The sequence below is a fragment of the Phocoena phocoena genome, chromosome 14, assembly GCF_963924675.1.
Source record: "Phocoena phocoena chromosome 14, mPhoPho1.1, whole genome shotgun sequence".
Classification (NCBI taxonomy): domain Eukaryota; kingdom Metazoa; phylum Chordata; class Mammalia; order Artiodactyla; family Phocoenidae; genus Phocoena; species Phocoena phocoena.
Window position 1 is genome coordinate 89,268,007 of NC_089232.1, and position 14,838 is coordinate 89,282,844.

The window sequence follows — 14,838 nt, forward strand, 5'->3', positions numbered from 1 at the left end:
TGTAAACCTAAAACACAAAGTTTATTAATTAATTTTCAAAAGCAGGTCTTTCTCTTCATCACCTTCTGCTTTGACAATTTTCTATTTATCTGACCACACCTGATTTGAAATAGAGCAGAGAGTGTAGATCCTCAGATGTAGTATCTTGGCATATTTTAATATTATTGTGGAACACTTGTGTGGCCCCAGAACTGACACAGAGAAATATTCTATATTAGATACATAATTGTCTAATATGCCTTCAGTCTACAAATCTTCACTTAAATTACTTCTTTCCAGGTAAATATTTTATTTTAAATGATAGAATATACTCCCCTAATTGACATCCTTAAAATTACTTCTAGTATTTCTTGCATATTCATAGGTAACTGCTATGTAATTTATATGTTAACGTTATAAGATGCTATAAAATTGGTTTTATAAGTGTTATTTAACACATTTTAATGGTGTCTGAAAACATTATTTCTCAGATTCCAATTTGCAAATCAGAAATGACAATTCACGCTAAGGAAGGAGAGCTGAGTGCATGAGAAAGGCTAGAGAATCCTGGTTTAATGCAGCTTTTCCAGCATGCATCAGCACACAGGAGAGACCTGGGGTCACCACTCCCCACCGCTGGCTGTTTACTCTTCGTAGGTAATTCAGCCCCAGAAAACCCACCACCTTTCCCCGCCCCACGCTGCTCCTTTCCTGTCTTCCAGCCCTTCTCCCTTCTGTTTCCTCGTTGCCTTCAAGGTCTCCCTTTCCCTCATCTTGAAGGAGCTCAGAAACCATCCTTGAAGACAGGACTTTCTCTTTAATTTTTCCTAATTTATTTGCCACGGTATCTCTGGGCCTTTTAAAAGTTCATTTAGATATTCTGACACAATGTGTTGGCCACAAGGCTCCATCAGTGCGGTCGGGCTTTCTCGGCAAAGACTGCTGGCCCGGGGATGGAGGAGTGAGGCACCCAGGCTGGGGGGGTCTGAGAGCAAATCAGCAGGGACACTTGTAGATTCACTCCCCTGGAGCCACTTATTCTCATTCCAAAGAGAAATGGACCAGAGGCCCGCCTCCCACGCCCTCCCAAGAGAGCTGTTTATGTTACCTGAGCTCAGAGAGGCTTAAGGACTTCAGCCCCTCCCGTGTGGCCCAAACCTCTGTGTACACAGAGCCCACCAGCCTCACCGGACCGCCCGTGAGGCCCGGTCGGAGGGAAGATGCTGTGACTAATTAACAGTCCGCCTCACAGCCACGACCTCACATTTCATGTCAGAATAAAGGAGATCAGTAAACATATGTATTAAAAACTTAACATACGGTTGTTTCCGATTTGGGCAATTTGCCTCCAGCGCGAGGATACAAAAATCCAAGGTCAGACAAAAACATGTGCAAATATTTAGGTGTAAATTCACTCGCCATATTTTGTGTATTGCCTTTACAATGAGAAGTTGCTGAGCATTAAGAGTAAAATTTCTTCTGTTAAATTCAAATGCGCTGGAGTTTCAGACACACTTATGAACACATACGTTAAGTCCCTCAGCGCTCCGTTTCATCCTGTGAGGTATTCAGCTAGCATTTACCACCCCCATCCCTAAACTGAAGAAAGTGCCGAATGGAGGGTGAGTTAGTGCCTGTGGTCCCACAGCCAGGAAACAGATTCTGTTTACAGCCCAAAGCTTCCAATCATTCACTTACAACTTTTTCTACTTCGGCTCTTTTCCCTAGCATTTTGCAGAGTAAATATTTCCATTGTCTTATAAAATCTTTCAGGCCCCATTTTCAAATATGCTTTTGTTATTCTGGATAGTATAGGAAAATGATTTAAATCAGCACAATGCCATTGTGTAGAGGTAATTTTGATTTTTTTTTTTTTTTTTTCTATTTAAAAAGCTACAGTATTTCTGGTTCTGCACGTAAGGAGCTTGAGCATCACCACTCCTAAGTAACAATCAGCATGAAGCGGAGTGGGTGGAAAAATCAACAACTCTTGTTGGATGCATAACAGAGGGGAGGACACAGGGCCAACCATGGCCCCCAAGCACATATATTGACAGCAAGTGGATGGAGAAAATATTCCATGTTAACACAATCGGAGGAAAGTAGAGGACTATTACTTTCCTACAGAGCGCACTTTACAATAAGGAATGTTATCAGGGATAAGAAGTGTATTACATAAAGACGAACGGTCAATTCTCAAAGGAGACACAACAATACTCAACATGTGTGCCCCTAACGACACAGCATCAGACCATGTGAGGCAAATGCTCACAACCTCCAACCATGAGAATGGAACTCGAAGCTTCCCCACTAAGACCAGGAACGAGCAAGGATGCCCCCTTTTCCCCATCTAACTGGAAGTCCTTGCTGTGCTATATGGCAAGAACCACATGTAAAAGGTGTACAGATTGGGAAGGAAGACATAAAACTGTCTTTGACTGCAGATCTTCTCTGTGGAAAACCTGAAGGAGTTGACCAAATGAAACAAACCAAAAACCTCGTGGAAATAATAAGCAATTATAGCAAGGCTGCAGAATGTAAGGTTTACATACAAAAGTCTGTCACATTCTTGCATGTGAACAGTGAACAATCAGAATTTGAAATTAAAAACATATTACCATTTATATTAACATCCCCAAAATGAAATACTTAGTTACAAGTTTAACAAAAACATACGAGATGTATATGAGGAAAACCACAAAACTTCTTTGATTAACAAAATCAAAGAAGTAAACAAATGGAGGGACATTCTATGTTCACGGACAGGAAAACTCAACATTGCCAAGATGTCAGTTCTTCCCAACTTGATTTACAGATGCAACACAATCCCAATCAAATTCCCAGGAAGTTATTTTGTGGACATTGACAAGCTGATTCTAAAGGTTATACGGAGGCAAAAGACCCCAAATAGGCAACACATTTGAAGGAGAAGAGCAAAGTCAGAGGCCAGAGACCACCTAACTAGAAGATTTACTATAAAGACAGTGCGGTATTGGTGAAAGAAAAGACAAATAGATCCATGGAACAGAATGGAGAGCCCAGAAACAGATGAATAGACTCATCTGATCTTTGCTAAAGGAACAAAGGCAAAACAAGGGAGCAAAGACAGTCTTTCCAACATATGGTGCCGGGACAACTGGATATACAAATACAAAAAATGAATCTAGACATACATCATACACCCTTCACCAAAAGTAACTCAAAATTGGTCATAGACTTAACTGTAAAATACAAAACTATAAAAAACCTAGAAGATAACACAGGAGAAAACCTAGATGGCCTTGGGTGTGGTGATGCCTTTTTAGATACAACACCAAAGGCACCACTCATGAAATAATAGATAAGCTGGACTTCATTAAAATTAAAAACTTGTGCTCTGCAAAAGACAAAGTTAAGAGAATAAAACAAGGCATAGACTGGGAGAAAAGAATCTCAAAAGACACATCTGATAAAGGACTGTTAACCAAAATATACAAAGTACTCTTAAAACTCAGCACTAAGAAAACAACCTGAGTAAAAATGGACCAAAGACCTTCACAGATCCCTCACCAAAGGAGACAGGCAGATGGTCAATAATCACGTGAAAATGTGCTCCATGTCATATGTTGTCAGGGAAATGAAAATTGAAACAACACTGAGAGACCACCACACACCTATTAAAATGACTAAAATCCAACACCGACAGCACCAAATGCTGGCAGGGACGCGGAGCAACAGGAATTCTCGGTCATGGCTGGTGGGGATGCCGCATGGTACAGCCACTTCGGAAGACAGTTTCTCACAAAACTAAACATATTCTTACCACATGATCCATCAGTCACGCTCCTTGGTATTTACCCAAAGGTGATGAAAATTTATGTCCAAACAAAATCCTGAACATGGATGTTTATAGCAGCTTTATTCATACTTGCCCAAACCTGGAAGCAACCAAGATGTCCTTCAGTAGGTGAATGGATAAATAAACTGTGGTTCATCAGACAAGGGAATATTTTTTCAGAGCTAAAAAGAAATGAGCTCTCAAGTCATGAAAAGACATGGTGGAAACTTCAATGCATACTATTAAGTGAAGGAAGTCAACCTGAAAAGGCTACATTCTGTATGACTCCATGTGACCTCTGGAAAAGGCAAAACTCTGCAGACAGTAAAAAGATAAGTGGTTGTCAGTGTTGGTAGGTAGGGAGGTACAAATAGGTGGATCGAAGAGGATGTTTAGGGTAGTGAAACTACTCTCTAAACCACAATGGTGGACACACGTCATTGCACATTTGTCGAAACTCATAGAATGTGCAACATCAAGAGTGAGTTGTAATGGAAACTGTGGACTTGGGTGATAAGAGGTGTCCACACAGGTTCATCCTTGGTAAAACATGTACCATCTGGGGGGATGTTAATGATGGGGATGTGTAGGGCCTGGGAGTAGAGGGGAATCTCCATGCCTTCCCCTCTATTTTACTGTAATCCTACAACTGCTCTAAAAATAAAATCTTTGAAAAAAAATTACCCAGGCTGTTTCATGTCTTTATATGTTGTGTTTAATACACAGCCTTTTCATCTCAAAGCAAATTACAAGGTGAATTATTGTCACGTGGTTACCTTTGGAAGTGGGTATGTGCTAAACTATATACTATGGCATCACACACACACATCTACACACACACACACACATCCACACACACACACACACACACACACACACACACACACACACACACACCAGAAGGAGCCATGAGAATCCTGCCTCCATGCTGACTTTGGAGATTTTTGTGGCCCATACCTTTCTGATCTCTACCTAACTCTTGTATGTACTAACACTGTGTACTCAAACGTTCTCAAAACATTTGACTTTAGTAGGAAAATATTTACATACTTGTTTTCTTTATTTAATTAAAATAGAAATGGAACCGCCACCATTTTTACCTTAAATGATATGAATGAACTCCTGAAAATCTTTCCAAAACTCTGGGAGATGGACAGTCCACATCACACTGTCTCCGGCAGGGAAACTTCCACACCTGAGAACTCGCCGTGCAGAACTAGGGCTAGCAAGTGCACGGGCTGAAGCCTCCACCTCTGTGGGCACCTGGATGGGGGCCTCATGCACGATCCCTCACCCCACCGCTTCCTTTAAGCTGCAAAGGCTGGAAAGATTCTAACGTAGTCTGTCTTTGCTTCTCGTGGAATTTGCTCGTTGTTATTTGAGGGTTTCCATCACAAACTGTTTAGAGATTTGTTGGCTTTACTGCCCTCACCTGCCCCCAAAATCTAAAGGGTTGATTTTTCCTCTATACCGTTGACCTGTGAACAGCACGGGTTTGAACTGCGTGGGTCTACTTTTACGTGGATTGTTTTCAACAGTAAATGCATGTAGTAAACACTATGTGATCTGAGGTTGGTTGAATCTGCAGATGCAGAACCGTGGATACAGAGGAACTGCATATAAGGAGGGTGGATTATAAGTTATACTGAATTTTCCACTGTGTGGAGGGTCAGAGCCCCTAAATCCTGCATTGCTCAAGGGTCAATTGTATTCTCTTTAGAGGATTTGATGATATTTCCAAATCACATAGCTCAGTCACAGAGCTTTAATGCTTATTATTAAATATTTATATTAATAGATACATTAGATATTTATTTAAATACTTAATATTCACTTTACAGACTATCCAGCCAGTAACCAAGGAGCATCGTCTTCGTGTTTGGCGTGATGTAGATTCAACGGGAGCCACAATAAGCTCCCAGGACGGCGGAAAATAAACGAATTGGTTTGCAGCATTTACTAATAGAGAGAAATTCTCCATAAGTCATCTTTCAATCTCACAGCACCTCTCAAGTAGCCATTTACTTTGTACTTGCTTATAGGTGATATTTAGTAAGGAAATTTAAAAATTATATGAAGACATCAGGAAGTACACAAATAAATCAAGTCAACTCAGTCTAATTTTTGGAGCGAATATTTATAAATACTACTGGCTTCATCCTTTCATTTCTTCCTGGGAATTACTAGTATTGATTACCTGGAAAATAGAAATTATGCAGATTCAGGAGAAGCAGATGGCTTCTGCAACTTGTGACCATGCAGAATCCAGTGAGATGACATGGAGGCTCATCTGGTCTCTCAGCATTAAGGACCATCTACGTACTGATGCCTCCAAACTCCATCCTGCCAGACAGATGTCGTCCCTGCACTAGAAACAAGGGTACCTAACTCTACTTGAAAATCTCCTTGGGGCATCTCTAGATGTCTCCGGCTCAGGACCCCCCAGCGCTCACTACTGTGCCCCCCGTGGGGCTCCGTCTGGGGCGCCGGTGGCATCCCCACACGGCTGGAACCACAGCCACAGGCTCCGAGTGGTCTGCACCTGTGTGCACGTCTCAGTGGGCTTCTTAAATTCTGCTGCGTTCTAGGGCTTCAGAGGCTGCGACGTGCTATACTGATGGGATGTACGATTTTATATTTACACCTAAAAATCACAGCGTGAAACTACAGGCTTTCTTCAGGACAAGGCAGTTTTCATATTTCAGTGATGTGAGACTCTAATCTGTTAGCGGGCAAGTTTGAATGGATGCGAGAAACTTACATTAGCCTCTGGCTACCCTAACTCCAGTGTGATCCGTAAATGAACGCGGGGCTCATTCAGTCTCACAGGTCTGCATCCTGGACATCACTTCCAGACTCCCCTGGGGTCTTGCTTTTCCTTTACAAGTAACGGCATGAGCTAAATACATAAAAAAGGCCTCCCTCTTTTTTTGATGTCGACAAAACTATAATTATCAAAAGATGTTGCTGCTGATGACTCTGAGAAGAGATGGGGGCGGGGTGGAAAGTATCTCCTGCAGAAACTGTTAGGAATGCGAGTTAATGAAAGATGCACCTGCCAGGAAACGTCTTTATTGGGAGAAGGAGATGTCAGTTATAGGAAAAGACGAGAGGGCAGGTGTTTCTTTCTTCTTCTTTTTTTTTTTAAATTGTGCAATTCAATGTTTTTTAGTATGTTCACAGTTGTGCAACTATCACCACAGTCAATTGTAGAAGGTTTTCATCATCCCCCAAAGAAATCTTGTACCGTTTAGCCATCACCCTCCGTCCTTCTCCACCCTCTCAGCCGTAGGCCGCCACTAAGCTACTTCCTGTTTCTATGGATTTGCCTGTTCTAGATACTTCATATACATGAAATCATACTATATGTGGTCTTTTGTGACTGGCTTCTTTCACAGGTGTTTCTTTACTACAGGGTAACGCCGCCCTTTCTCCATATCAGAGATGCAACTCTGTCTCCGTGGAATTAGAAATCAGGTAAGGGAGGAGACCCTGGGCAGAGAGAAGAGTGGACAGAGAGACAAGAGAGTGATAGACGGACAGACAGACAAGCATTTCCTGCAAAGCACCTGCTTTCTGCGAACATCTTCTGAACGGGCCCCGCGGAAGAGACAATATACTGCCGGATCCCACATAATCCAGAACCGGAAATCTCCGGATTTCCAGAACCTTCGCGATACGGGGCTGATGGCCACATGTAACTATAAGCTCACCCGGGAGGCTCACGTCCAGCTGCAGGGAAGTGGAGTGGCTTTGCCAGGATTTCGTGCAAAGTAAGCGAAATCTCCCAGGGCACAGACGCTAACGGGCAATCCAAGGAGCGGTCGCCAGCCCAGCCCTGGATTCACCCAAACCTCAATTTACTGGTAAGAACTGGGCCAGTTCACCTCGGTTCACGGAGGAAACCAGGGTTCCTCGCGCTGCCCTTTCCATCTCTGAGGGTCACCTGAGCACCTCCACCAGCTGCACCCAGAATCGGGGAGGGGGGGGCAGGCGTCTGTGAAAAGACGCGGTGCATCCCGTGTGTGCCTAGAATACCTGTAACGTAGAAGACGCTGTCGCCAAACCAAACAAAAGGGAGGAGGAGATTGTGAAAGCTGCTCACCAGTGCCGGGGAAACCGGGCGGGGAGGGACCCCGGCCGCGACGGGGGCACATGGGGAGGACTCAGCCCTCGGCCAGGCCAGAGCAGAAAGCTGAGGAGATTTCAAACTTCTAAGAACGCTATTTACAGCAGCAGAAGGCCTGCTCCGGGGAAACCCGAGCAGCTGAGGCCAGCAATTCATTCGCATGATATATGCTGCTGGTGACACGGATCGATGCAAGAAGATGGGCCCTGGGATTTTAAAGTAAACAAGCCAAGCCTGGTGTTAATACAGATGACATTATCCATATGGTGCTTGTGGAGATCCCCTGAGGCCCCCAGATTAGAATTTCTGTCCATGAAATTGAAACGGCCATGGGAAGTGGATGAAATCATCTTTCACTATAACAGGTATAGAAATCTGATTAAATATTTAAAGCATTTCTCATAATTTAGAATGTTGTACTATGTAGGGAAAACTTATACCCTGAGAATATTAATTAACAAGAAAAGAAAAATTAGGAGAGCTCTCAGGCATGTGACCTGGGACATCAGTCACTTCCTCCTCCAGTTCCGCAGGGGGGAACCCTCCTTCCAGGTACATCGGGTGCAGGTAGGGTGACCCTTTCCTCCTCTCCCAACTGTCACAGGCCAGCGGGAGGTCCCTCTGCTTGGAGCCTCACGGTACTGACTCTCGATGCCCCTCCCTGATCCACCACTCACGCCCCAGCTGCCTTCTACGTCACTCACTGCTGTAGCCAGAATTGAGGCCATCAGGGTTATCTGTGGTTATTCTTATGTTTACTTTGTTAGACAAAACCATAGAAAGTTACATTTAGCAACAAATGCTAAATAACATTACTGCATTTGAGAAGAACTCAATTATTATGCAAGTCTGTAGATAACCCTCCAGCATCAGTAAATTCACAGCCTTGGTTTATGAAAAGCTCGAGTCCCTGGTGCAATACTGGCCTGGGTCCTGGGGAGAGAAAAGAAGTCCGTGGGAAGAATGGTAAGGTCTGGTGGCATCCGTGCTTTAGTACCCAGTGTTGTGTCACTGGTAATCCTTCAGTTTCAGCAAACAGACCACAGTTCTGTACGGGGTCAGCCCTCAGAAACCTGGAGGGAGGCTACGGAGGAATTCTACCCCGTGCGCAAGGTCTCTGTCAATCTTTTCTTAAACCATTTATTGAGGTATGACTGACGTTCAGAAAGCTATACAAATTTAATGTATACAACCTGATGAATCTGAAGATAAGAAAACACCCCAGAAAGTATCACCCCCGTGTTTGCCATAAACGCATCCATCCCTCCGAAGTCAGAGAGGACACGTGCTGTGAGGGTGTGAGCAAAGGGACCCTCACGCACTGTTGGTGAGAATGTAAAATGGTGCAGCCATTGTGGAGATGGTATGGAAGTTCCTCAGAGAGATTAAACACAGAACTGCCGTATGATCCAGCAATCCCACTTCTGCATATTTACCCAAAGGAAATGAAATGTGAGCCTCAAGACCCCTGCACCTACATGTTCATCACAGCACCGTTCGTAGCAGACAGGACACGACACAGTCACAGTGTCCACTGACGGATGCGTGGATGAACAAAATGTGCTGTGTGCAGACAATGGCACAGCATCCAGCCTTAACAGGAAGGGAATCCCTTTATTTATTTGTAATGGCAGAAAAGTAACAGCACTGTCGGTAAACGGCATCTAACTGTTTAGAGGCCTGAAGCTATCAGGTTCTGCTGGTTTTTGCAGCTCTGATGTTTGGACTCACAGAAGGTGAAATTGCTTTAATCGACAAACTTGGAGGCAGGGCACACACATTATATTTGGTCAGTTTTGGGAAAATGGCACTGGTAGGAATTCGAAAATAAATTGTAAACTGTAGCATTCACCGTTAAATTTCTATCACGGGCCCTACTACATCAGGCTGTTTATTTTTATAAAACTTGGAAGATATGAGGGAAAAATAGCTTTTTAAGTTTCATTATTTGACCGTTAAATTAGAAATGTCTTAACAGAAGGGTTTTCTTCTGTTTTGTTTGTTTTCTGGATTCTTCAGCTATATACGTGATTCTCTAAGACATCTTAGCCTTTACATCCCCACGTCCCAGCCAGCTATTTTAAGCAGGAAAACACTCTAATGTCTTAACGGCTGTTCGATGGAAGGAAAACCATGGACTGGTTGATTTACGGATTTAGAGTAAGAAAAGCCAGCGGGTCCACACAGGCGCCCTTTCCATCTGCGTACGTAGGGGTGGAGGAGGACGGCCGCTGGTCGTGCACCCTCTCTGGCCTCTTCCAAGCGCTAAATCAGATCCTTGCTTCTCTTACAAGAATGGCCTCGTCGGCATCCCTCCCAGAACCCCGGAGGCCTGCTTACCGGAGGAGAGGTGAAGACGTAGAAGGACGAGCCCTTCAGGGCCAGGAACTTGGATCTGAAGGTTTGAGAGGAGCTGGCCCCTCCCAGTCTCTCGCTGACCCACCCCACGTGGACGACCTGCGGAGCAAAACCTTCAGAATTAACAACCAGGCCTTAGGAGAAGCACAGGGCTACCGGGGCAGAGAGAGCAGGCAACACACCACGGGCCGCAGACAGGGACGGGGGAGCCCTCAGCCATGTCCAACCTCCGATCAAGTGGACGCCACAAAGATGTGTAATATCTGGGGTCAAACGTCCAGGCTTCTGCACTGGGCCAGGCTCGAAATTTGAGCTTCTCAGTTCTCTTAGTTTGGGCCAATGCTGGACGTCTCAGCTGCCTCACACTTGTGCCTCCCATACGTAGATTTTTACAACCACGGTATTTAATTACGTCCTATCAGGGGTTAGTATTTGTAATCTGTCTATGAGGTTGCAAAGGCGACTACTGTATTTTCCATTTTTGTAGTAAATATATCGTTAATGCACGTGGGAGGAATGATTGCTTCTTTACAGCTCAACTTCCTAACAACAGTGAAAACAATACAACAGTATTAGATTCCCACAGCTGGCGCTGACTGTCTAGTGACACAGAATGCAAACTATAACATATCAGCAAATGTTTAAAAAGTTAACAGAAATAGTAATACAATTTAAAAATTGAGTGCATGAAGTTAAACTAGTACTAAAGTAAAATCCCCGTGTCGTCTCAGCTAAAATTGTAATGTGACATGTACTTTGCACATGGAAACAAACTTAGTGGTAAACGATCATAGACAGGCCCAGGGCTTTAGGGGATGAACAGTCCTCCGCGCTGTCTGAAGGGGGCTGCCCTCCAGGTCTGGGGACCGCAGCCCTCGGGAAGCGCCCTCACTGCAGCCGCGTGAAGTGAATCGAGCCGCGGGGGGCTCAAGGTAGGTCATTTCCTTTCCATTTTTACTTGCTAAATCGCTGACAGCTTTCACTCACGCCTGGTGAAAGACTTCCCAGGTCAGGATGCCAGGTAAAATTTTACAAAAATCCTATTTTCACAGTGTTCCTGGTGATGGAAAAGAGAAAATTAAAGAGTATCATTCTACAGAGAGTGGTAGCCACAGCTAACCAGCCCAGGTGTTGAACGGAAGTTGTCTAGTGCATCAGTGCCCTAGATACAGAGCTTCGTAAGGTGACCCAAATATTCCACTGGCTCATGGACTTGTCTCTTCCCTCTCGGTTTAGCTATTGTCTTGTGAAGGCTTAGGGTCACATCAGTGTGACACAGTTTTAATGTTATAACAGAGAGTTTTATTATTAGTATACAAGACAACCTTATTTCATGTGTCCTTGGACTCATTTAACGTTTCTGGGTCCGTTTTCTTGTCATAAAATGGGACTAGGATTCCCTCACATGGTAATTTTGAGAATTTAACGCTGGACCACAGAAAACTCCCTCCCAAAGTACTAGCAGGCAGGAGGCAAGTAACACACTGCTCGGATGGAATCAGAACTCTGTGGAAACAACACAAAGAGGACTGAGTGCTTGAACAGCCTGTGGATTTGAAACAGATTACACACGTTACTTAAAAATGTCTGACTGACTTTCCTCCTTTTTGTCTGGTAGGCTCACACAGATACACTTTTGTTCATTATAACAGGAGCATTAATACTGCTGTAAATCTAAGACGTGCTCAATTTCCATGATTGAAACGAGCTTCATTTTAGTCGGGTTATTTGTTTTCTTACTGCTGAGTCTTAAGAGTTCTCTGCATATTTGGGGGAAGAAACATTTCATTTTCTCTAGCTAGTTCAGCAGCTCCTTGATGTTCTACAATTAACACAGATTCAACGGGTGGTTTGAATTCCACACTCACCACTGCACGAGCACAGTGATTTGTATATTTATAGAAGACAAGATCCATTTTAAGCTCGGTTACTAAAATCAATGAATTGCAACTGGATTGAGTTTTACACAGTGAGAAACAGGGACTTGTTCAGAGATCAGCCTCTGTTCCACGCAGACGGGATGTGTGCCATTAGGAGGCCGTCCTAGTTACCTTAAGTTGGTACAAGACCACCTTGCTGAACATCACCCAGGGGCAGTGGGTGTTTGGTAACGTTTTACAACCCAGTCATCACTGTAGGTCTCAAACGGCATGGTTAGCAGCATGGGTATATTTTTTTCTTAGTGTACGTTTATCAGCGCTCATGAGACATCCTGTGTTTCTGGACAACATTCACCCCGTTATCCTATTTCTGAGAGGGCTGCCTTCTCAGTAGTGGGGTGGGGACCACAGGTGACACTCAGTGAAAGCAGCCCTGGGGGCAGGAGCTCTGGACGTCAGGCCACATCAGGCCCGTCAAGGGCTCTGCGTTCCACGCCCTTATCTTCAGAAGTGGACGGATGCCACCGCACTCGCCTGTCTTGAGGGCAGGCACAGCCGTCTGCACGGCGATACTCAGCATCACATGATGTCAGATCCTCTCGGCACCTGTAAGCAGGATCGGGGCTGTCTTTTCTGGGGCTCTCACACTGCTTCCCTCTGGGTCTGCGTTAGACCACATGCTCTCTGAGGATGACACCTGTGTCTTTACCTGTATCTACCTGTGTCTTTACCTGTGTCTTTACCTGTATCTACTCCACACCTGCAGGATTGGCAGCGAGGGCTCGTCCCCCAAAATTTCTTGAAAGAACCCATGTGTGGCTCTTCATCTATCACTACCTGTGACTTTATGGGAAGTTAAATAGTCACAGCAGGGAGGACCTGCGTATTGTATCCATCAGGTTGGCGGACCGGGAGCCTTTTGTTTTACTGATTACCCTCAAAGTGTGGAACCAGCATTTCTAAAAAGCACGGGAAATTGTTTAAATTCTAAATTATTGCACATTTTAAAGTCAGCCGCAAGCTCAACTATCTGCTTTGATACTATATTTATTACCAGGAATCTTACCAAGATACTTTCAAACTACTAAGCTAGTGAGGGCTGGTGGGAATAGAAAGTAATTGCCATTCGGATGAGAAACTAAGTAATGGGAAGAAAACAGCCCTCAGCGGGTCTCCAGCAGTACGGCGTGAGGGTCCCTAAAACCTGTAAACACGTTATTTTCTCTGCCAAGAACTCCGAAGAGACCGAGCTTCAGCTTTGGGTCTCAAAGGGGGCTGTGGGGAGGACAAACTCTGCTGGGTTTTCCTTTATTTTTTAATCATATATTCAAATGCTGACAAGTCTCCCATGATCCTCTTTCTCTTCATGACATACTTAGTCATAGATGCAATGTAGATTCCACAAGGGATGAATGATGTACTGGAACCTGATACATAGGAGCTTAATTTAAGACAGGGCTGTAATATGCACAGACATGGAAATATAGATAGATGATAGATAGATGATAGATAACGATAAGATAGATAGATGATAGTTAGATGATAGATATAGATGATAGGTAGCTAGCTATCTAGCTAGATGATAGATAGATGATAGATGATAGATGACAGATAGGTATAGATAGACAGATGATAGGTAGCTAGCTATCTAGCTAGATGATAGATAGATGATAGATGATAGATATATGACAGATAGGTATAGATAGACAGATGATAGGTAGATAGCTAGCTAGCTAGATGATAGATTATAGTTAGATGATAGATGACAGATAGGTATAGACAGATAGATGATAGGTAGCTAGCTAGCTAGCTAGATGAGAGATAGATGATAGATGATAGATATATGACAGATAGGTATAGACAGATAGATGATAGGTAGATAGCTAGCTAGCTAGATGATAGATAGATGATAGATGATAGATATATGACAGATAGGTATAGATAGACAGATGATAGGTAGATAGCTAGCTAGCTAGATGATAGATTATAGTTAGATGATATATGACAGATAGGTATAGACAGATAGATGATAGGTAGCTAGCTAGCTAGCTAGATGATAGATAAGTAGATAGCTAGATGATAGGTAGGTAGAGAGGTAGATAGATACGATGGACGGATGGGTAGATTAGGTTCATATTACAGACTGGTCAAGGGTGGGTAGAAAGCTGAAAGTGTAACTTCCAGGCTGAAACGGACAAGCTGGGATTCTTTTCCTAGCATAGCAGCAGCAAGCGTTCTTTTGTGAGGACAATTTGTCAAGGGAGAGATTTTCCATCTGATTCTCACTCAGCTGAGCGTTGCCCTGTTTCTCTGGAGACACAGACACTGGTTGTGGAGCCCCCGTGCCCCTCGGTCCTGCCGTCTTCCTCCTCCAGGGCTGGGGCAGTGTCTTATTTTGCTGCTTCTCCTTCCCACGTCTGCTTAATGCAGTGCCGGGCACAGCATCCGACAGGAGTTACCTACTGAGAAGCGAACTAGGGACTCCTTTTCTGGCCGAGATGGAAACATACAGATTGTGAATAACCTGAAACGTCTATAAATCGGATGTGAAGTTAATGAAATTCCATATGTAATTTAATTCTGCCTATATTAATTAGCAAAGAAATAAGTTATCGCTTAGCTATTACTGGAAACATTGGCTGCTTTATGAATCTTTTTTAAATTTTACGTTATGA

At 43.8% G+C, this 14,838-nt stretch overlaps 1 protein-coding gene across 1 annotated transcript in view; it reads right to left on the bottom strand.

The window, feature by feature from the left end:
- The window catches only part of SNTG2 (syntrophin gamma 2), a 151,747-nt gene that overhangs the window by 31,187 nt on the left and 105,722 nt on the right, over positions 1 to 14,838 (bottom strand). The window contains exon 15 of the mRNA XM_065890866.1: positions 10,266 to 10,382. Coding sequence (XP_065746938.1) covers positions 10,266 to 10,382 — 117 coding nt within the window. The remainder of the gene's footprint in view (positions 1 to 10,265; positions 10,383 to 14,838) is intronic.